The sequence below is a fragment of the Rhinolophus sinicus genome, linkage group LG05, assembly GCF_036562045.2.
Source record: "Rhinolophus sinicus isolate RSC01 linkage group LG05, ASM3656204v1, whole genome shotgun sequence".
Lineage (NCBI taxonomy): Eukaryota > Metazoa > Chordata > Mammalia > Chiroptera > Rhinolophidae > Rhinolophus > Rhinolophus sinicus.
The window spans coordinates 52,100,558-52,122,683 of NC_133755.1; the positions used below are offsets into that span (position 1 = coordinate 52,100,558).

A 22,126-nucleotide genomic window follows, 5' to 3' on the forward strand; every position below is an offset into this window, starting at 1 on the left:
TGTAAGAAATGGTGTAAGTATTGTAATAACTGCTCTTCCTATAGATTTTCTAAGCAATGATCTATTTTAGGATGAGCCCACCACAAAGCCATGTTGACAAACTATATTGAAAGTCCATATGACAATTTTCTCTTGAAGTTGAATAAAAGGAAAATTTCTCCTAATAAGCCAATATGCTTTGCTTAATCAAAACAAACAAATATGTTTAGTATACACACACATATATACATACACTATATAGCTTTCTGTTTACCCTGAAGAACACAAAGCCTCAAAATCAAACTGCAATACTGTCCTCAAAACAAATTTAGGGAATAAATTATCTTTCTTCTCTCCCCAGTAAAAGGATATTTATCTTTTAAACTTAGTGGTCATCTAATATATATGTGCCTTTTAACTAAAATCAGATTCAAAATATTTTGGAAGTATATGTAATAGAAATAATTTTTTTAAGGCAAGGAGAAAAAAATGTTTAAGAATTAGATCTAATTCAAGGCTGAAAATGCCACAAGAAATTGAATTCAAGGAATAAATAAAGCATGAAATAAATACCAACATCAAAAAGAAAAGAGAATATAAAGTAAATTCAGGAACTCTAAGCCAACCGAACAGCAACTTCTTAGACTCCAAAGGTCATATTCTGTGGAAGTTTTGCATAGCATCCAGCATGAAAGAGGTTTCAACAGCAATACTGCTTTTACTTGGCAGTCAGTACAAGGCCTGTGTGAACTAGTTGCCAGTTCTAAGTCAAAAGATGGTCTATACAATAAATAAAAGAACACATTTTGCTCTACTCAACACTTAACCAAATAAAGTCAAGGGTGGAAAAGACCATGGTGACAACTAATCTCACCCAAGGGTCAGTTTCTTTAAAACCAGTTACTAAAAGAAGAATGCCTGGAAGCCTTCAATTTCTTTTATGGGCAACCAGTTCCTTTCCTAAGCATCAGTTATATAACCCATACAATTTGGCAAAGCCAAGTCAGAATTTTAAAAGTAAATAAATCCTTCCCTTCATTAAAGGATCTCACACAGAAATCAACCTAGCTAAGAATGTTTACATTACAAATGTTATTTAGCCCCACAAAGCCTAAGGCAAACTAATCAAAATAAGAAATACAGAACTTCCCTCCTGCACAAATCAATTCCATAAGTGACTTACAGAAATCAATTTCAAAAGAAACTAGAAAACGGTAGACAACTAACAAAGAACTTCTTTAGACATTTTTTTATAAAATCACTTCAAGCTAAAATGATAATTACAAAATCAGATATGCCCAGTCTTTTGGAAACACACTGAAAGAAGATCAACACAGAAAATGAGACAGGATACAAGGGTTTTTCTACCTGCTTTAAAGATGGCTCTGGGGCGCCCATATGGCTCAGCTGGATAGAGCGCGAGCTCTGCACAACAGGGTTGCCGGTTCAATTCCCACATGGACCAGTGAGCTGCAACCCCTGCAACTAAGACTGAAAACAGCGACTGGACTTGGAGCTGAACTGCACCCTCCACAACTAGATTGAAGGACAAGGACTTGGAGCTGATGGGCCCTGGAGAAACACACTGTTCTCCAACATTCCCCCATAAAAAAAAACATTTAAAAAGATGGCTCTGTTTCCCATGGCAGAATCCACAGGCGGGTCCACTAAAGGCTTTTAATACAATACCATGTTTAAGAAAAAACAAAAATTATAAATTTTGTATAATTTATATATATAAATTTTCTATAATTTTTGTGTATATATACATATATATCGTGTGTATATATATATTAATATGAAAGATTTTTTAATAAAAACATGACTGCTAATTTAAAATTCAATATGATAATAAGCAATACAATGGGCAATTTTTAAATTCCTTCTAAGATTTTGCTAAATGATTGAATTTCTATCCTATTTTCCATAATTGTACATTTTCTTACTTTTCTTCAGCTTCCCAGGTATATTGGAAGACAGATGGAAGACTCAGAGACTTCCAGCTGGACACCATTTTAAACCAGACTATACCACTGTTTCCTAGATCCAAGAGCAAAATAAAAATGTACAGTTTAGTAAAAAGTAGTTCTATTCAAGGCCAATATAATAGTGTATATTAGTTTTCTAGTGCTATGTAACAAACTACTACAAACTCGGAGGCTTAAAACCATACACAGTTATTATCTGAGTTTCCATATTGGGGTCTTCTGCTCAAGGTCTCAACCAGGCTAAAATCACGGTGTCAGCCAGGCCTGTGGTCTCATCTGGAGCTCAAGGTCCTCTTCCAAGTTAGTTCATGTTCTTGGCAGAATTCAGTTCCCTATGGTTGTAAGACTGAGGTCCCCATTTTCTTTCTTGCAGGCAGCCAGGGATAGCTCCCAGCAACTCGAGGTTGCCTCCAAAATTTAGCAGTCTGTTTCTTCAAGACAAACAGTAGAGCAAAAGCTGCCACTTCGAATCTCTCTAATTTCTGTATCTGACCTGCATACCCTCTTTTAAAGGAACTCACCTGATTAGATCAGGCCCACGCACTCCTGGGGAGGGGGTTTTATAGGATGTACACACCAGTGGGGAGGAATCCTGGGGGCCTTCTTAGAATTCTGCCTACCACATGCAATCAAAGCAAGTGCTTCCTACTAAAAAGCTTTATCCACAGACAATATAACACATTAAATATAGAGGAATAGATAAAATACATATCCTTCAGATCATGCGCCAATAGTGTTTTTTGCATTGTACCTTTTGATAAAATTGGACAACAAACAGTTTGAAATCATAATCTCAGATAAAAATTTGAATCATTTGCTCATTAAAGCTTAGTTACTGTGGAGCCCTTCTGATAGTTTCTTTTGGCTGGTGTATCGCAAAGAGAAGCCAATTTACCAACTGCCTCCATCATTTCACTGTACTAAGGACAAAGCCCACCCATGGGTCACTGTAGCAAATCAGGATACAGTGGGTAGAAGAAGGAAAAAGGAGACATCACCCAAGAAAAGGCATATTCACATACATAATTTCTAGAAGAGCCCAGACCAACTGTCAACAGAAATAAGACTCCTCAATCTGTTTTCTCATATGATTCTAAAGAAGGGTACTTAGGCTGTGTGTTTTTTAAGGACAAGAAGAAATTCTTTAAAACAAAAACTTTGGTTGCTAAAAGAATGATGATAAGGACAAAGTTCTAATGGCAGCATTCACAATGCTAAAAATTGAATTAGTAAATCAGAAGGCAAACATACGGGGGGAATGTCAAAGATATGAAATTGTAAAGAAAATAGACATGGAAGATACGTATGTATTTTTCCAGGTTATGTAATAAGAGGTGGCAGCACAGACTAGCTAGCTATTCCTAAATATTTTCCTCTTCCTCCTGGTCACACAGACTATTATTTCCAGGCCTCACTTGCAGCGAGTGAGCTATGGTCAATGTTATGTTAGCAGAAGAGATATGTACCACCTAGCAGCCTGGTCCATAACAAACCCCCAGGCATTCATTATTTACTGTCTTTTCCCTATGCTGGAACCTTGGAAGCCACAAGCTGGAAGATGAGCACGTGGAAAAGAGCCACCCCACCAGAACATCCATTTTGGATTTTATATGACTAAAAATAAAACTTCGATGGTGCGATTTTTGAGCTTTGCTATTACAGCAGGCAGCATTATTTAAGGAAAACAGAAACTAGTGTTGGAAGAATGGTACTGCCATAACAAAACAACAAAAAAACAAAATAAACGGCATTGGTTTAGAGATCAAGCAGTCGGCAGCAAGAACATATATTTCACAAGTCAAAAGCCTGGAGAGTCCTGTAACACTGTGGCAAAACAACTGGTAAAACTGAAACCTGCAATAAATGAAAAGGCACACCACGTGCCTACGGGGCCTGTCACCCTAGAAGTGAATGGAGAGTCACCGTCACATGTATCTTGTCATTTACCCTCTGTTTTTAGCAAAGTGTTATATAAAAGAGATGAGCACGGAAAAGAATTGGCAGATGTGCCAACTGAACTTATAGGAAACAGAAGTCCAGGCCTCAGAGTGTTAGAAAGTTGAACAGATATATTAATAGATCCCAAACAGTAGGAGAAAAGGATTGAGGAAGAAAGTCCCAAGAGGACATCTAGTTGAAAAAAGTGACTCGATCCTGAGGCAAAGATTAGATTCAGGTAAGGTCTTTCCAACCACTGTTTCATACAGCCTCAAAACAGCCATTAACGTAAGACAGCGACACGAGGCAAGGGCTATGCTCCAACTCCAATACCTCCCCAAACAAGGGAGAAGGAAAAAACAAATTCCTGAAAATTGTAGTTAGAAAGAAACATTGGGTATGGTGTCCCTATAGAACCTGTTAGAAAGAAACAGATCAAAGTTTTAAGGTGACTATAATACCAAAAACCCACAAATCTGGACTAAATAAACCTTTGACGATTCAGAGCCTTAAAACAACTTTCAGGCCCCTCAACTTGCAGGAGCAGAAAGCAGGCAGTGAAAAGATACATAGAGATAAAAATGTGGTTGTAGATACAAATGTAGATGTGCAGAGAGAGTGAAAGAGAGAGAGAAATCTTTGAAGGAAGGTATATTCCCCAGCATCCACTTCAGAAGTATATGGAGAAAAAACAAAGAGAAAAACCAGGGCGCAGACAGGAGACCTGGAAAACAATGGACGAGGAGTCAACGTCTAAGCAAGAAGTTCCCCAAAAGCCAAGGCAGAAAGATTTCCCAATACTGGCCCCAAAGGATTACATGATTTGCTATGAAGCAGGGCATACTGCATGTCTCCCATTCTCCCCTTCTCTAAAGGGCAGTTTTGCTTGTAGTTATTCTATTCTTGCTTCTTCCTTTTATATTGGGAGTGGGAGGGAACACAGGTGCAGATAACTTGTCATCCAAGTTCGTGGTCACCAGCCCCTGAAGACACACATCTGATGGAGAGTCCTAAACATGTCCGGAAGATACTAGACTTTGAGATTTATATAGTGACTGGATGGGATACTGGGTTGCCTCCCTTAGGGAAGGGAAAGTACGTTCTCTGGATGAGAGGAAGAATAAAGAGATATTTGATGATCAGAAGAGTAGATTGTGCCAGAGACTAGCTACTATTCACCAAACCTGTGTCCTTCTCGTCTTAGAAACAGAGTGAGATCACATTTCCCAGCCCCCTTGCAGGTCTGTATGGTCACGTAACTAGGTTCCAGCCAATGAAATGTGAATAGACATGATAATGTGCTACATCCATGCCTAGCCCTGAAAATCTCTTCCAAATGCAATACACTTTGGTCTTGCCCCTTCTGCAGAAATCTTCAAAGCCAGATTAAAGATGGAACAGTCACATAATGGAAAGAGTCCCTTCATCAGCACTGTGAAGAAAAACATCAGAAGCACCATTTGGGGCTTGACCTAAGTTAGAAATAAACCATTTCCTCTCCTTTTCCAAAATCCATGAATTCAAACAAGAATTTATTTAACACTATCTACAAAGTACATGGTAGTTTCTCTCCCTCTGACTCTCTTTACTTTTTAGGTACTTATTTTCATGTTTCCCCGAAAATAAGACCTAGCCGGACAATCAGCTCTAATGCATCTTTTGGAGCAAAAATTAATATAAGACCTGGTCTTACTTTATTATAATATAAGACTGGTATAATATAATGCAATATAATAAATATAATAATATAATATAATATAACATAATACTGGGTCTTATATTAATTTTTGCTCCAAAAGATGCATTAGAGCTGATTGTCCAGCTAGGTCTTATTTTCAGGGAAACAGGGTACAGAAGATTTTTAAATATGTAAGTATCTTTATTCAAGGATCTTATATATACTATAGCATAGGATAATAGCATATGCAATAAGACCTATACTGATATGAAATTTTTATTGGAGGAATGGTTATCAGTTAATTAAGAGTCTTGAATTCATAAAAGGTTTCTTCATCATTTCTTTATATGACAAAACTATAGCTAACAGCTAATAGTTTATACAGATAGAGTGCCACAGTACACAAATTCACCTCAACCTAACCTGACTTCTACTACAGGATCTGACCTTGAAAAGCTTTCTGAACTTGAGCAAGTCGCTTCTCTGCCCTGGGCCTTCATTTCAAGAGACAAATACGGGATAAGACCAAATAATCTCACATTAAATGAAAGTCTTCATGGAATCCTCTCCCTCACCAAAAAGGAGATATAAAGTCAATTTCTCAAGCAGATGCCTAGAAAAAGGAAATTTAAAAAAAGAAGTTTCCGGGCTGGCCCGGTGGCTCTGGTGGTTAGAGTCCATGCTCCTAACTCCGAAGGCTGCCAGTTCGATTCCCACATGGGCCAGTGGGCTCTCAACCACAAGGCTGCCAGTTCGACTCCCACAAGGGATAGTGGGCTGTGCCCCCTGCAACTAGCAACAGCAACTGGACCTGGAGCTGAACTGCACCCTCCACAACTAAGACTGAAAGGACAACAACTTGACTTGGAAAAAAGGCCTGGAAGTACACACTGTTCCCCAATAAAGTCCTGTTCCCCTTCCCCAATAAAAAAAAAAAAAAAAAGAAGAAAGAAAGAAAGTTTCCACGGAAGCTTTACATATACTCTCCTATATTTGACAGTTTAGGAAAAAATAGTCAACCACAATAAAGACTTATTTTATAAGATACCTTCATTCCTATACTCAAAACATCACCCAGCAATGTAAAGGTATATTTTCAATGATAAATTTTGTTTCATCACTAAACAAAAGCCATGATACGATTATTTTTATCAGATTTATCGTCAATTAGTTTTAAGCTTTCCACTTTGTAAAGTATAACATTGACAAAATTAAAAAGAAGAAAGGGGGAAAGAATATTTGCATTCCCTTAGGAAAGGCATTCTCAATAGGTAAACCTCTTTTGCAGAATCCAACAGACATCTGAAAGAAGATTACCAAGGCTAGCTGAAACTGAAAATAGGACCCAGATATGACCTATCCTCTCCTTCCTCCCAGAATAAGAAATACAAATGACTTAATCAAGAATACAGTTGCTTACAGAACAAAAAAACACTTTCCATAAACAACTGAATCTTCTATTTATTGTTGTAGGCTACATCATAAAGTATACTGAGAGATTTTAATAAAATCAATGTGACTTAAATTTCAAAAGAATAAGTAGCACTGCAAATCATGCTGCTCTCTTATTAAAAAAAAAAAAAAAATCCAGACATTCCTGTGGCTTTCGTGACTTAAAGATGAAAATATTAAAAGAAAAAATCTAAATATGTCTAACACATTTGTTAATTTATAAGTGGTAAATAAATCACTTTCTATGATCATAATTTCCCAATAGGCCTTTTTTCATTGACACCCAATGATATCAGAAATAGCTATTACAGAAATATTTATATTCATAACATGACATCTCACTTACACAGTAAACAATCAACCAAAGGTATCTGCAGTACAATTAAGCTCATTAACTAGAAAGAGAACTCTTAAAACTTTTGGGCTTCAAATCATATCCAAAGTCAAGGATAGTATTAAAAAAAAAAAAAACATAGAAAAACCTCTTCAAAGCCCCAGCATAAACCATCATAATAGATCAGTATTTTTACTGAATATGCACAGAGCAAAAAAAACAGAAAACAAAACAAAACAAAAAACCACTAGTAAATAATTGGTTCCTCTGTTAAGAAAATAAAACACCATTTTTAATCATGTGTTCCCATAAAGGACTTCCTTAAAATGACAAGAAACTATTAAAACACTTGGAAAAAGAAAGTTGTGTTTAACAGAATACTTGCAAAGTCATTGGCCAACCTATCATAAACCCAAGACCTACTTGCTTCATGGCAGTCTCTCCAATTTTGTCTGAATGTTTGCGGATACTCTCCAGAAAGTCTTTGAGATCAGACATAGAAACATCCTTAATTTCTTCTCGAAGCTTGGGAATGTTGTCCACCATCACCTTGCAGAATCGATAGTGGCTTACTTGAGGCAGATAGGTATGCTCTAGATGTTCCAGAGTTTTCAGTGCAGGATAATGCCTATAAAAGGAATTGTATCACCTTTAGCTCAACTCAGTCTTCCTTAGGGACACAGATATATTCTTCAGGCAAAATTTCTAGCCTGAATTAATTTTCACTTTACATTAAGACAAATCCAGTATTAAAATTGAATAAAAATATAAATGGAAAATCTCAAATTATTAACAATTAATATATGCATTGAAAGACTAGTAAGTTATAATCAAAAAAGACTTTTCTCTTTTCTTCTTTTAATTTCATTAAAATATAAGATCTTTTTTGAAAGTGATTATAACACTGTATTGTTGGATTTATAAAATATATAGATATAATATATATGACAATAATAGTACAAAAGAGAAGGAAAGAAACGGAGCTAAGTTAAAGCAAAACTACTACTATACGTATATGAAAATTACATCAGCAATGACCTAAAATGGACTGTGAAAAATTAAGATGCAGATTATAATCCATAGAGTAACCTTTAAGAAAATAACTCAAAAATTAATCATTAACAATATTAATGTGACAATATGGATGGATCTTGAGATTATAATGCTAAGTGAAATAAATCAGAAAAAGTACAGAACCATATGTTTTCACTGATACGTATAGCATATAAAACTGAAAACAACAAAAGAACAAGACAAACAAATGAAGAAACAAAAACTTACAGACAATAGTTTAGTGGTTACCAGAGGGTAAGGCAGGAGAGGCTGGTAGATGAGGGTAAAGGGGAGCAAATGTATGGTGATGGAAAGAGAACTGACTCTGGGTGGTGAACACACAATGTGATATATAGATGATGTATTACAGAATTGTACACCTGAAATCTATGTAACTTTACTGACAACTGTCACCCCAATAAACTTTAATTTAAAAAAAATTAACAGAGCCATTTTAAAATAGCACACTACAAAATAACACACAAAAAAAGGGAGAAAGTAGAATTAAGAAAAAAAGACATAGAAAACAAAGAGCCAAATTCAACCATATTAATAATTACATTAAATTGAAATGGACTAATAAGCAGTCCAATCAAAAGGCAAACATTGTCAGACAGGATTTAAAAAGCATAATCCAACTATATATCGTCTACAAGAAACACACTTTAGATTCAAAGATACAAAATGGAGTAAGATATAGCATGCAAAAAATAACCATACAAGTGATGGAATAGCTATATTAATATCAGATAAAACAGATTTTAAGACAATAAATATTGCTGATGATGCAGATAAATGTTTCATAACAATAAAAGGGACAATATTTATCTGATAGGTAGGAAAGCATAAGAGAATTAATAAAACTAAGTAATAAAGGTGACTAGTTAAAAACAAAATAAGTTATGCATAAAAAGGACATAACAAGAATAAAAAGGAAACGACAATCTGATCAAGATCATTTGCAACGTATAAACTTGAGTTTTTCTTAAAAAGCAATGAACAAAGAAAAGTCACAGAAGAATGAAAAAAAGGCCAACATGTGAATAAAGAAGTTGAACTGATATGTAAAGAAATGCAAGTCAAAAACATAATTTTGTCACTCAAACTACCAAAGATTTCTTAAAAGATAATAGGTATTATCAGAGGTTTCAATAAATGATAATTCACAGCCTGCTGGTAAACAAATCTGGATTACTGATATAAGTTTCCAGTGAAGAACTTTACCAAAATAAGCATTCTATACAGTTGTATTTCCAAAAAAACAATTAGATGCACAAAAAATGCATATGCTTCTTGAATTAAAGTTATATTTATTGTAATAGCAAATAAAAACTACTCTAGATGTCTAATAAGGATTTGGTTAAACACATCATGATATATCCATGTAAAATAGTAAAATGTTTACAATAAAATAGTAAAATGTTTACAATATTATTGAATGAAAATTATTTCAAAAAATAGAAATTACAATTATAATCATAACATTTTTCTAAATTATAAATATGTATACATACGTAAATTATGAATATGTACACATGCATGAGATAAATATCAACACACACACATAAGTACACAAAAAAATGACTAGAAAAATATATACAAAAATTTTAACCATGATTTTTTTCCTTTACAACATTATGGTTGATAATTTTCTTCTTCATGTTTTTAATTCCCTAATTCCCAGTAATATAGTTAGTGCAGGAAAAATTCAGTTCCAATCCTATAAATGAAAGATTTATAGCTCTATTTTAGAATTTAAGAATGAACTTCACAGTAGATACTTAATCTCTTCCAAAGCAATAACACCAAAGACTAGAGATTGGTTTTACTTGTTTTATTTTCGTTATTGTTGTTGTTCCCATATATGATCCAAAAATCAAAATCATAGTCCAAATAAATGAAGGGAAGAAAGGTTTATTTCTCATATATTTAGAAATAAAAGTACAGATATAACCTGAAATGGTTGCTTTTATTAAAAAAAAAAATTATACTCAAAAAACAGTGCAATTCACATGGTTTAGTGTAAATAGAATGGTGTTTATACTATAATTAGGTACAAAGACCTATGTGCAATAAAATGCAATTCCTCTAGAGAGAAACTTTAGAATGGATAGAGAGCCAGAAATTAAGCCAAAAAGATAAACACACTTTGGGGTTTAGTTATATTTTGCAACATTGTTTATAGAATGAGAAAAATCTAACAATGTTGCCTGCGGACACAAGGCACAATCACTGATGAGACACATGGCTGCATGCCGAAAACATCTGGTCTGTCAAATAACTCCACATTTTTCAAGGCTAATTAGTACAAAACTCAGTGATTCCTGGCAACAAAGAATGTCACCTTATTTCCCCATTGTCTTTTCTCTACCATATTCATGTTCGCTGACTGTAACAGATCAATAAGATTATTCAAATCTCTGGTGTATTTCAAATATCAGTGACAGGTTAATGAATGACAGTCAATTAAACACCTGTATAGCAGACACCAAAGGAAAAAAAATTCTACTTCCAACGGCCATGGAAATCTAAAACAAGATTTTGACATTACTTTTGACAACCTCTAAACATTATTAAAACTGAATCAAAAGCCAAATTCCTAAGTTTCCTTTGTGTATATGCTATTTCTTCCTGTCCCCCTTCATAAAGACTCCCTAATAGAGATGTGAGCAGAAAGAAAGCACATGAAATAAAAGCAAGGAGTAAAAAGAAAGGCAGCAGGAAAAGAGGTGTAAATAATGCTACAAATTGGATAACTAAGGTCAGAATAATTTAGTCATGGTTGAATGCTATCGTGAGAAGAGAAATGTTGATTCTAGGCAAATCAAATTTTGGTACTTTCTTGCCATGGTACTTTCCTACCATGGTATGAAACTCTTTCACAATGATGGTTTTAAAATTTTAATAGGTGACCTTTTAAAGCAGATAACAACTACCCATAAGAATTTTTTTTTATTCAGAGTATGATAAGAATATGAAATAAAAACTTGCACCACAGGAAATACTAGTGCCTTTCCTAATAAAAAACACTAATTAACAAATATTTAATCCCTTCTATGTGCTAAAGATAGAAATATGGCTAGATATCTTTCTTTAGGGAACATAAAACCTAGTAGTATAAGCAGTATTTTCAGCTTTAAAAAATATAACTAGGCTTCCAGCCATGAGGGAGTAATAAGGAACAGACTCCCACTTTTTAAAAGTAGAATACTGGTAAATACTATATAAAACAACTGTTTTCATATAGTGGATATCAGGTAACACAGAACTGTAATGTCTGAAAACAGGGAAACAAACAAGATGAGTTTCATAATTACCTGAGTTATCTACCTGAAGGTAACTCTAGATCATGGACAAAGTCAGAGAAAACACAAACAGAACCTAGCAGCTTATAGCCTTAGAGTCAGAGATAGAATGGAGTTCAGGAAGCCGACGCACCTTGAGGTTGTGCAGCAGAATTCAAAAAAAAGGGAGCAAAGGGAGCAGAAAAGAACTGCAGAGATCTACACAGGGGTTCCTTTGAGTCTTTGCTGAGTACGAGGCCAGGCATTGGAAAAGTGAAATTCCACATGGACAGGCAAAAAGAAGGATGGGAAAGAGGAGAAGGGAGAAAGGGAGGGAGAGACCGACAAACACGAGGGAAATGTAAGATAAACACTTCCAGGAGCTCAGACAAGGCAGAGAAATATTCAGACTCTGAACAGCCAAAGTGAAGAGTTCTTAGGGATTCCTGAGTTATTCAGCAAAGACGAATACTACTCTGAAATACCCCTGAAATGAAGGTGGGTCTAGCAAAACTTAAAAATGAGGTTTGAACAGATCCACAAACTAAATTGTTTGCCAAAATAAAATAGAGAAAAACAAAGCCCCCCAAAATCCAGACACTCGTCAAAATAATATAATGTCCATTATCCAATCAAAAATTACTAGACATGGGCCAGTGGCTCAAGCAGTTGGAGCTCCGTGCTCCTAACTCCAAAGGCTGCCAGTTCGATTCCCACATGGACCAGTGGGCTCTCAACCACAAGGTTCCCAGTTCAACTCCTCGAGTCCCACAAGGGATGGTGGGCTGCGCCCCCTGCAACTAGCAATGGTAACTGGACCTGGAGCTGAGCTAAGACTGAAAGGACAACAACTTGAAGCTGAACGGCACCCTCCACAACTAAGATTGAAAGGATAACGTGACTTGGAAAAAAAGTCCTGGAAGTACACACTGTTCCCCAATAAAAGTCCTGTTCCCCTTCCCCAATAAAATGTTTAAAAAAAATTACTAGACATGATAAGAACTAAAAAACTGACCTATAATGAGGGAAAACAAAATCGGTCTGCAGAAAGAGATCCAAAATGCCAAAAGCGACTGAACTAGCAAAAAGTACATGAAAACAGATAGTCAAGCTACATACCCTGTTTCCCCGAAAACAAGACCTAGCCGGACCATCAGCTCTAATGCGTCTTTTTGAGCAAAAATTAATAGAAGACCCAGTCTTATACTATAATATATTATATTATATTTTATGTTATATTAGACCCAGTCTTATAGTAAAATAAGACCGGGTCTTATATTAATTTTTGCTCCAAAAGACACATTAGAGCTGATGGTCTGGCTAGGTCTTATTTTCAGGGAAACACAGTACATGTATTTAAAGAAAGACACACAAAAGGAAAGACACAAAATAACAAGAGAAACAAAACGTTAAAAAAAAAATGGAACTCCTAAATATGAAAAATATATTCTCTGAAATGGAAATTTCACTGATGGGATTTTTAAAAGATTAGACAATGCAAAAGAGAGAGATCAGTGCACTTGAACATTGCAATAAAATCAATACCATATAAAGCACAGAGGGGAAAAAAGACTGAGGTAAAAAAATAGATCCTTAAGTCACCTGTGTGTTTACATAAAGTTATCCAACATAGATATACTTTAAGTCTCTGAATAAGGATAAAAAAGGACAGAAAAAAAATGTTTGGAAAAATACTATCCAAACATTTTCCAGATTTTACGAAAATTATAAGCCCACAAATCCAAGAAGCTAAACAAACCACAAGCAGAATACATACACACATGCAAGCATGCACATGTATTAACAACAAAGTGCATCAAAATCGAATTGCTGAGAACAAATGAAAAAGGCAAAAGTTTTAAAACAGCTGGAGAAATGACACCTTAAGTACACAGGGACAACAAAGGTAAGACTGTTTACATACCTCTCCTCAGAAACTACATAAGCCAAAAGACAAAGAATAACATTTTAAGAACGAATGAATCTATAAACCTAGATTTCTATGCACATCAAAAATATTTTTTCAAAAATGCAGATGAACAATGAGCTACCATTTCACACCCACCAAAATGGCCATAATCAAAAAAAAGACAATAATAAGTATAGACTAGGATGTGCAGAAGTTGAAAATCCTCACATGCTGCTGGTGAGAACATAAAAATATAGCTGCTTTGGAAAACAGTCTAGCAGTTCCTCAAATGGTTAAACATAGTGTTACCACATGATCCAGTAATTCCATTCCTAGGTATATAACCAAGACAAATGAAAACATATCTCAACACAACACCTTGTAAACAAAAAGTTATAGCAGCATTATTCATAAAAGCCAAAAAGTGAAAACAACCCAAATGTTCATAAATATATGATGAATGGATAAATAGCATGTGATATATCCCTATAATGGAATATCATTCAGCAATAAAAAGAAATTAAAGACTGGTATACAGTACAACATGAATGAACCTTAAAAACATTATGTTAAAAGAAAGAAGCCAATCACAAAGAACCACATATTGTATGATTCACTTATATGAAATTCTAGAATAGGCAAATCTATAGAGACAGAAAGGAAATCAGTGGTTCCCAGTAGCTGTCAAGGGAGGGCAGGGACCAGGAGAGGATTATTGGATAGTGATGGCGAGGAAACTCAGAGTGTCTTTGGAGAAGAATAAAAACATTCTAAATTGATAATAGTGATGGTTGCACAATGCTGTGAATACACTAAAAGCCACTGAATTGTAATTTTAAATGGATGGATTGAATAGTATCTGAATTATATCTTAATAGAGCTGTTAAAAATACTTCACATGAAAAAAAATTTTTAAAGAGACTGTAAAGATTAAACAAAATGAAAGCAACAGTGGCTATATTAATACCAAATATATATTTCAGAAAAAGGAATATTACCAGGGATAAAGAAGATCCTTCCATAGCAATAAATGGGTTATTTCATCAAGAAGACATAACAATGCTAAATGTGTATGCATCCAATAAGAGAGCTTCCAAACACACATACCGTGTTTCCCAGAAAACAAGACATAGCCGGACAATCAGCTCTAATGCATCTTTTGGAGCAAAAATTAATATAAGACCCTGTCTCATTTTTCTATAAGACGGGTCTTTACTATGACATGGCATGGCATGGCATGGCATGGCATGGCATGACATGACATGACATGACATGACATGACATAATATAACATAATACCAGGTCTTTATAATATAACATAACACAACATATTATAATATCAGGTCTTATACGAATTTTTGCTCCAAAAGACGCATTAGAGCTGATTGTCCGGCTAGGTCTTATTTTCGGGGAAACATGGTAGCAAAAGTGCAAAGAACAGGAAGAAGACAACATAATAGGTAATTTCAACACTCCTTTGTTAGCAAATGACAAACAAATAAAAAATTAGGATGTAGAAAACCTGAACACTATCAACCAAGTGAACCTAAACGACCGTTAAAGAATGTTCCACTCAATAAGTGAATATATATTAATTTGAAGTGTACATGGAATTTTCACCAAAATAGACCATATGCTGGCCATAAAACAAGTCTCAACAAACATAAAAGGTTGAAATCATACATTTTACATTCATGAACACAATAACAAATACATTTTGAAAAATTACAAATAAATTTTGAAAAATATGAAAATCCCCTAATATTTGGAAATTAATCAATTCATTTCTAAATAATCAGTGAATTAAATTTTTTAAATTACAAAAGAAATTAGAAAATATTTGAAAAAAATCATAAAATATGTAAGATTCAGTTAAAGCACTGCTTAGAGAGAAATGTACACAATAGCTACAATAGAAAAGAACCAAAAATCAATGCTCTAGGCCTCTACCTTATAAAGCTAAAAAAAGAGCAAATTAAACCCCAAATAAGCAGGAGAAAGGCAATACTAGAGATAATAGCAGATATCAGTAAAAGAAACAACAGAAAACAACAGGGATAAACTCAATAAAACCTAAAGATGCTTTTTAAAATAAATTAGTAAAATATTTGCGGGATATAATGGGAAAAGGTATCCAAGTGAAATAAGTCACACTGAGAAACACTAATGCCATATAATCTCACTTATATGTGGAATCTAAAGAACAAAATAAACAAAACAGAAACAGACTCATAGATACAGAGAACAAACTGACGATTGACAGATAGGAGGGGGATTTGGGGCCTGGGTGAAAAGGTGAAGGGAAGTACAAATTGGTAGTTACAAAATAGTCACAGTAACATAAAGTACAGCATAGGACATATACTCAATAATACTGGAGTAACTATGTATGGTGTCAGGTGATATTAGACTCATTGGGGATACCTCAGTTAAGTTATGTAATGTGTAAGCACTATGCTATATACCTGAAACTAACATAATATTGAATGTCAACTATAATTGAAAAATAAAGTTTAAAAAAATAAAAGAAAAAGAAAAATCGGAACTATTGTCTATCATTTCACAATCATCGACTTCTAAAAACCAAGAAGTTTGAAAAAAGATACAGATGATGCTACCAAGAGGTGGAGTAACAGGACTTCCAATAAAATGATGGTGAAATTGGTAAATAACTTTGGAGAGCAGCATGTAGTTAATTAAGATCAAAGATATTCACACCCTTTCTTTGATCTCCTTTTAGGTATAAACCTAGACCAGCAGAACTGGCATTACCTCAAAGCTTGGTAGAAATGCAGAATCTCAGGAATGATTCCAGACCTACTGAATCAGAATCTACATTTAACAAACCCCCATGTAATTTGTAAACACAGCAACATTTGAAGAGCACTGTTCTCAAGAAACCTTGAATGTGTGCCCAAAGAGGCATGAACAAGGATATTTATTGTACCATTATCTGCAGAGCAAACAACCTTGTTTCCCGGAAATAAGACCTAGCCGGACAATCAGCTCTAATGGGTCTTTTGGAGCAAAAATCAATATAAGACCCAGTCTTAATTTATTATAAGACTGGGTCTAATATAATATAATACAATATAATACAATATAATGTAATATAATATAATATAATATAATATAATATAATATAATATAATATAACATAAGACCAGGTATAATATAATATAACATAATACTGGGTCTTATATTAATTTTTGCTCCAAAAGACACATTAGAGCTGATTGTCTGGCTAGGTCTTATTTTCAGGGAAACAGGGAATTAGAAACATACCAAATGTACTTCATAGAATCAGTCAGGAAATTTATCCTATAGTAACAACAATCCCAAAATTCTCAGTAGCTTTAAAAAAAAGATTTATGGCTTACTCATGTTATACATCCATAACAGGGTGGCAGGGAAGAGCTGCTCATTACAAAATACTCTGGAATTCAAACGCCATCTTGAAAGTTACTATTTGTCATGTCCAAGGGAAAACAACTCTGGAGGGACTTGCACTGCAAATTAACTGCTAAGCCCAAAAGTAACACTCTTCACTTCTACTCACATCTGATCAGCCAGAAATAGTCACATCGCCCAAGGGAGCCCAGGAAATATAATCCTACTGTGTGCCAACAGAAGGGTCAATTAGAAATATTGGTGAACAGCACTTCTGAAAACCACTAGAACTGTGAGATGAAATGTGAATTTTTCATATAATGGACTATAGAGTAATTAAACTAAGGGAACTAGATCTAGATACATAAAAGAATAAGTCCTCTACTAGTACGTAAGCCCCCTAAGAGCAGATATTTTTATTTGATTTGTTCAGAGCTGTATCCCACCAAGAGCAATACTAGCATACATTAGGTACTCCATTCATTTTTGTTAAATGAATGAATAAATGAATCTTTAAAAAAATGAGAACTGAGAACCATTCATGTAAATGTTTTTAAAAATACAAAATAATACAACATATGATTTATAGATATTAAAAACATGGACCAAAAGGACACTCATTGGGCCGGCCCGGTGGCTCAGGCGGTTAGAGCTCCATGCTCCTAACTCCGAAGGCTGCCGGTTCGATTCCCACATGGGCCAGTGGGCTCTCAACCACAAGGTTGCCAGTTCAATTCCTCGAGTCCCGCAAGGGATGGTGGGCTCCGCCCCCTGCAACTAAGGTTGAACTTGGCACCTTGAGCTGAGCTTCTACTGAGCTCCCAGATGGCTCAGTTGGTTGGCGCGTGTCCTCTCAACCACAAGGTTGCGGTTCGACTCCCGCAAGGGATGGTGGGCTGTGCCCCCTGCAACTAGCAACGGCAACTGGACCTGGAACTGAGCTGCGCCCTCCACAACTAAGACTGAAAGGACAACTTGCTGAACGGCACCCTACACAACTAAGATTGAAAGGACAACAACTTGACTTGGAAAACAATTCTGGAAGTACACACTGTTCCCCAATAAAGTCCTGTTTCCCTTCCCCAATAAAAATAAAAAATAAAAAAAAAAAGGACACTCATCAAATTTATGACACTGGTTGCCTAAGGGGAGTATGGAAAAGAATAAGACTGAGGAAAGGGACCTAAGTTTTATCTGTAGTTTTAAAAAATGTGTATCTTTACCTCTCTCTATCCACATATGTTAATATATGTGCTTCAAATAGATATATTTATATATACCTGAATCAAAACAGGAAAACTGTTTTTAATTAACATCTGTTAATTCAGAGAAGTTGGCCTACAAGCATGTTTTATTCTCTGTAATTTTAGAATTTTACAAAAAAATGTTGTCAGAAAAATCACACTACTGATGTATTTCATTGAATATCTCAGTCTATTGTTCTACCTATGTTCTTTAGTGTATATAGGCTTATAGACATGTCTTCTGGGGTGAAGGGTATCTGGGAAACAATCCTAAGAAATTCAAAAAATGTTGATGCCTTATGCTTTTTTTAGCTTTAAAATGCTAAAAATTTTTATTCATAATATTTCTATTCTTATTTCAATATTAAATACATTTACATTCTATACTTTTTCCTAAAATAAACATTCCAGGAAGATGTGTCCCATTTATCCTGCAGCTTCCATCCTGCTGCAAGGTACCCCAGGGCAGAGAGGGTGGGGATGCTTACTCTAGTTTGGGAAGAAGAGCCAAAGAGTCACTGTAGAGTCTCTTCTGGAACAAACAGAAGAAAACAACACATAGGAAAGGAAACCTCTGAATTTAACCTTGACCTTGTCCCTCGTAACGGTTAATTTTGTGTGTCAACTTGGCTAGGCCACAGTAACCAGGTATTTGGTCAAATATTATTCCAGGTATTTCTATGAAGGTATTTTTTTTAGATGAAATTATTAACACTGAAATCAACAGACTCTGAGTAAAGAACATCACTCTCCATAATGAAGTGGGCTTCATTCAATCAGTTAAAGGCCTTAATAGAAAAATGACTGACTACCCCCAGGGAAGAGGATATTCTGCCAGCAGACTGCCTTCAGGCTCAGGCTACAATATTTACTCTTCCGTGGCATTCTAGTATACCAGCCTACTCTGCAAATTTTGGACTTTCCAGGCTCCATAATCACGGGAACCAATTCCTTAAAGTAAATCAATCTCTCTCTATGTCTACACACAGACACACACATACACACACACACACACAGACTCACTCACACATGCACTACTGGTTCTATTCCAATGGAGAACCCTGACTAAAACAGGTATATGCTTTTCCCCTGAAAGACTGGGTCTTCTAAAACTCCAACTATGAGTAGTGTGTTTTATTAAACATAATACATGACAAAACACATCAGCATACCACTAGTATATATAAATAAGTCTCAGGATAAATCAATAGACATACACAAGGCTAGACAGGATGTTACATGAACTTAATTATTTTTCTAAGGGTTATATTAAATATATGCCTTAAAAATATTCTAAATGACAAATTTTAGATAATAAAATGTATTCAATAAAAAAATCTTACCTTTTAGTTTTCATCTGGTCCCTCAGTTTGCTATACATCTCCAGGACTTGAAAGAGAAAGGAAAAAAGAGCACACCAGCATTATTTAAAGAAAGTGAAAAACTAAAGCTAAAAGAATTGGATCAAGAATTTTACTCCATTTCCAGTTCCTCACCTGGAAGACACAGCATTAATTTATCAACAGTAGCAGAAATATTTCTCTGTTGTAGTCGACACTGCTTCAGCTCTTCCATTGCTATTACCAGCTTGGCAAAAGGAGGGGAAAAAAAAAAAGAATTATGCCAATAGCTGTAAATAAAAACCTTTCAGTCACATTTTTCCACCCTGTGTTCAATTCATCAGAAAATCCCAGACAGTTTCATAGTAAGATGTGCCAAGTGGACTAAGGAACTGCCTTTCTGAACAAGTAAAACATTCCTGCATGGTTTCCTACTTTCTCCCCAAGATACATACTATACGAGGAAAGGATACGTAAAATGAAATCCTAAAATTCAGAGGCTATCCAAGAGAAAAAAAATTTGCAGATTTTCTCCAGACGCTATTCAGACTCTTCATGATTTATGGTTTCATCTCTCTCCTGAGAAGATCCCATATTTCTTACATCAGTGCTAGAGTCCTAGAGGAAAATAGTCCTTCCTATACAGCTTCGAATGAGTCTTGAAAGTAATCTTCAACTAAATCTCGATTTCAACAAATAAGCCACACACTTAGAAGTTGTGGCTTTTCCAAGAGTTCCAGTTTAGTGAAGAGTAACTCACTTTTCTTCTCAAAGCTGTTTTGAAAGGCTTCCGTCTAAAGTCATACCACAATATAACTAGAAGAAACTACAATCTCTGCATAATTTAAAATGAGACAAACTTTTAAAAAGCAATAATCTACCTACATAGCCTCCTATAGTTCTCATCCCATATTCATATCTAAAAATGTTATCTGTCTAGATACCAAGCAAAAGAGAACAAAAAAGAATGTCCCTGATTAAGTCAATGATAAAACAACCACGAGCTAATCTTAAAGATTATTAAAATTAAACAATAAATATTAGGCAATAAGGAAGGTGCACAGTACAGAGAACAGAAATGGACTACATACAAGTCAGAAAACTTGAGTTTTCAGACTTGGCAATTACTATGTACACATTAGCAAATCACATGTTTTAGTTTCCTCATCAAGAAAATAGTGACAATACCTGTCTTGACTTTGTCATAGGTCTGCCATGAGGATCAAGTGAGAAAAATGCATGTAAAGTAATCTTGCAAACTGTGATGATTTAAATGGTGAGTATATCAATTAATGTAATCAATGATTCATTTTTTAAACAAATATTTATGGAGCACCCACTTTATGCCCATTACTGTCTAGACAGATAGAGGGGATATGGCAATAAATAAAACAAACTAAAATGCCTGACCACATGGAGCTTAATTTCTAATGGAAAGAAACAGAAAAAAAAATGTATAAGTAAAAACATATAGCAGAGCAGGATAGGTGCAATTAAGAAAAATAAAGCAGGAAAGATAAAAATACGGCGGGTTGACAGAAATTGCAGTTTCAGATTGCAATTTCAAATATGGTAGTTAGAAAAGGCCGCATTAAGAAGCTAACAAAACAGCAAGGTCTAAAGTAGGTAAATATTGGGAAAAAAGCATTCCAGGCAGAGGGAACAGCAGTGGCCGTATTATGACTACTCAAGTGATTTAAAAACACAGCTCAAGTAGGCTACATCCTCTCTCGCTAAGCTTTCAAGTGGCTACAGTCACTTAATTCAGATAAACATTAGGAGAAGCAACAATAATGTCCAAGCTCCTCCAACATACTGCTTATGGTCTTACAAGCCACTACATCAGGAAGACAGTCATCAAAAGAGAAGGACAGAAAGAAAAGATTTTTTCAAAAGGTAAACTGGCCTTACTTCCTTCCCCTCATGTTGTAGTTTTCTATTAGTATCCGTCACTTGATTCTGTGGAGAGAAGACAATTTAAACTCATGAAAAACAAACATTTAAACAACAGTTTGGATAAAATCAAAATTTACAATGAAAAGACTAAGGGTCGGTATTCAGATAGTTTCAGGATTCCACCACATTTTGGTTTGGTGGCATCCTCTTGCATTTAAATTATATCAGCTTTTCTACTAAATGTTGCACAGCCTTTTCAACAATGGAAAGAAAAATGTACCGAGAGATATGTTCAGTGTGGAGTATTCCAAACTAAGATACCATAATGACTAAAGACCGTACTTTAATTCCGAAAAGAAAAGAAAAATTAAAATAGAAAAAATAACCCACACAAAGAAACTTACCATCTCTACTATGTGTAGCAAAAAACAAATGTTATCATAGACATTCCTCTCTTCACCAATACACTCCTGGAGAACTTGAATATAAATTGAACTTTTTAACTCAGGTCAAATTTTCCCCATTTATTATCCTAATATTAAAACAAAATGTTTTATCTTAATTCTTTTAGGATCATTAATTCTTAACTTGTAACACCTCCATTCCCATTTTTCTAAATTAATCCCTCCATCAGATAGTCA

At 34.8% G+C, this 22,126-nt stretch overlaps 1 protein-coding gene across 2 annotated transcripts in view; it reads right to left on the minus strand.

The window, feature by feature from the left end:
• Positions 1 to 22,126, minus strand: part of EXOC6B (exocyst complex component 6B) — a 626,283-nt gene that overhangs the window by 486,647 nt on the left and 117,510 nt on the right. For both annotated transcript variants that reach the window (XM_074332164.1, XM_074332163.1), the window contains 4 exons: positions 21,501 to 21,548; positions 19,746 to 19,836; positions 19,593 to 19,638; positions 7,793 to 7,997 (listed from right to left, as the gene is read on the minus strand). In XM_074332164.1, the coding sequence (XP_074188265.1) occupies positions 7,793 to 7,997; positions 19,593 to 19,638; positions 19,746 to 19,836; positions 21,501 to 21,548 (390 nt within the window). The remainder of the gene's footprint in view (positions 1 to 7,792; positions 7,998 to 19,592; positions 19,639 to 19,745; positions 19,837 to 21,500; positions 21,549 to 22,126) is intronic.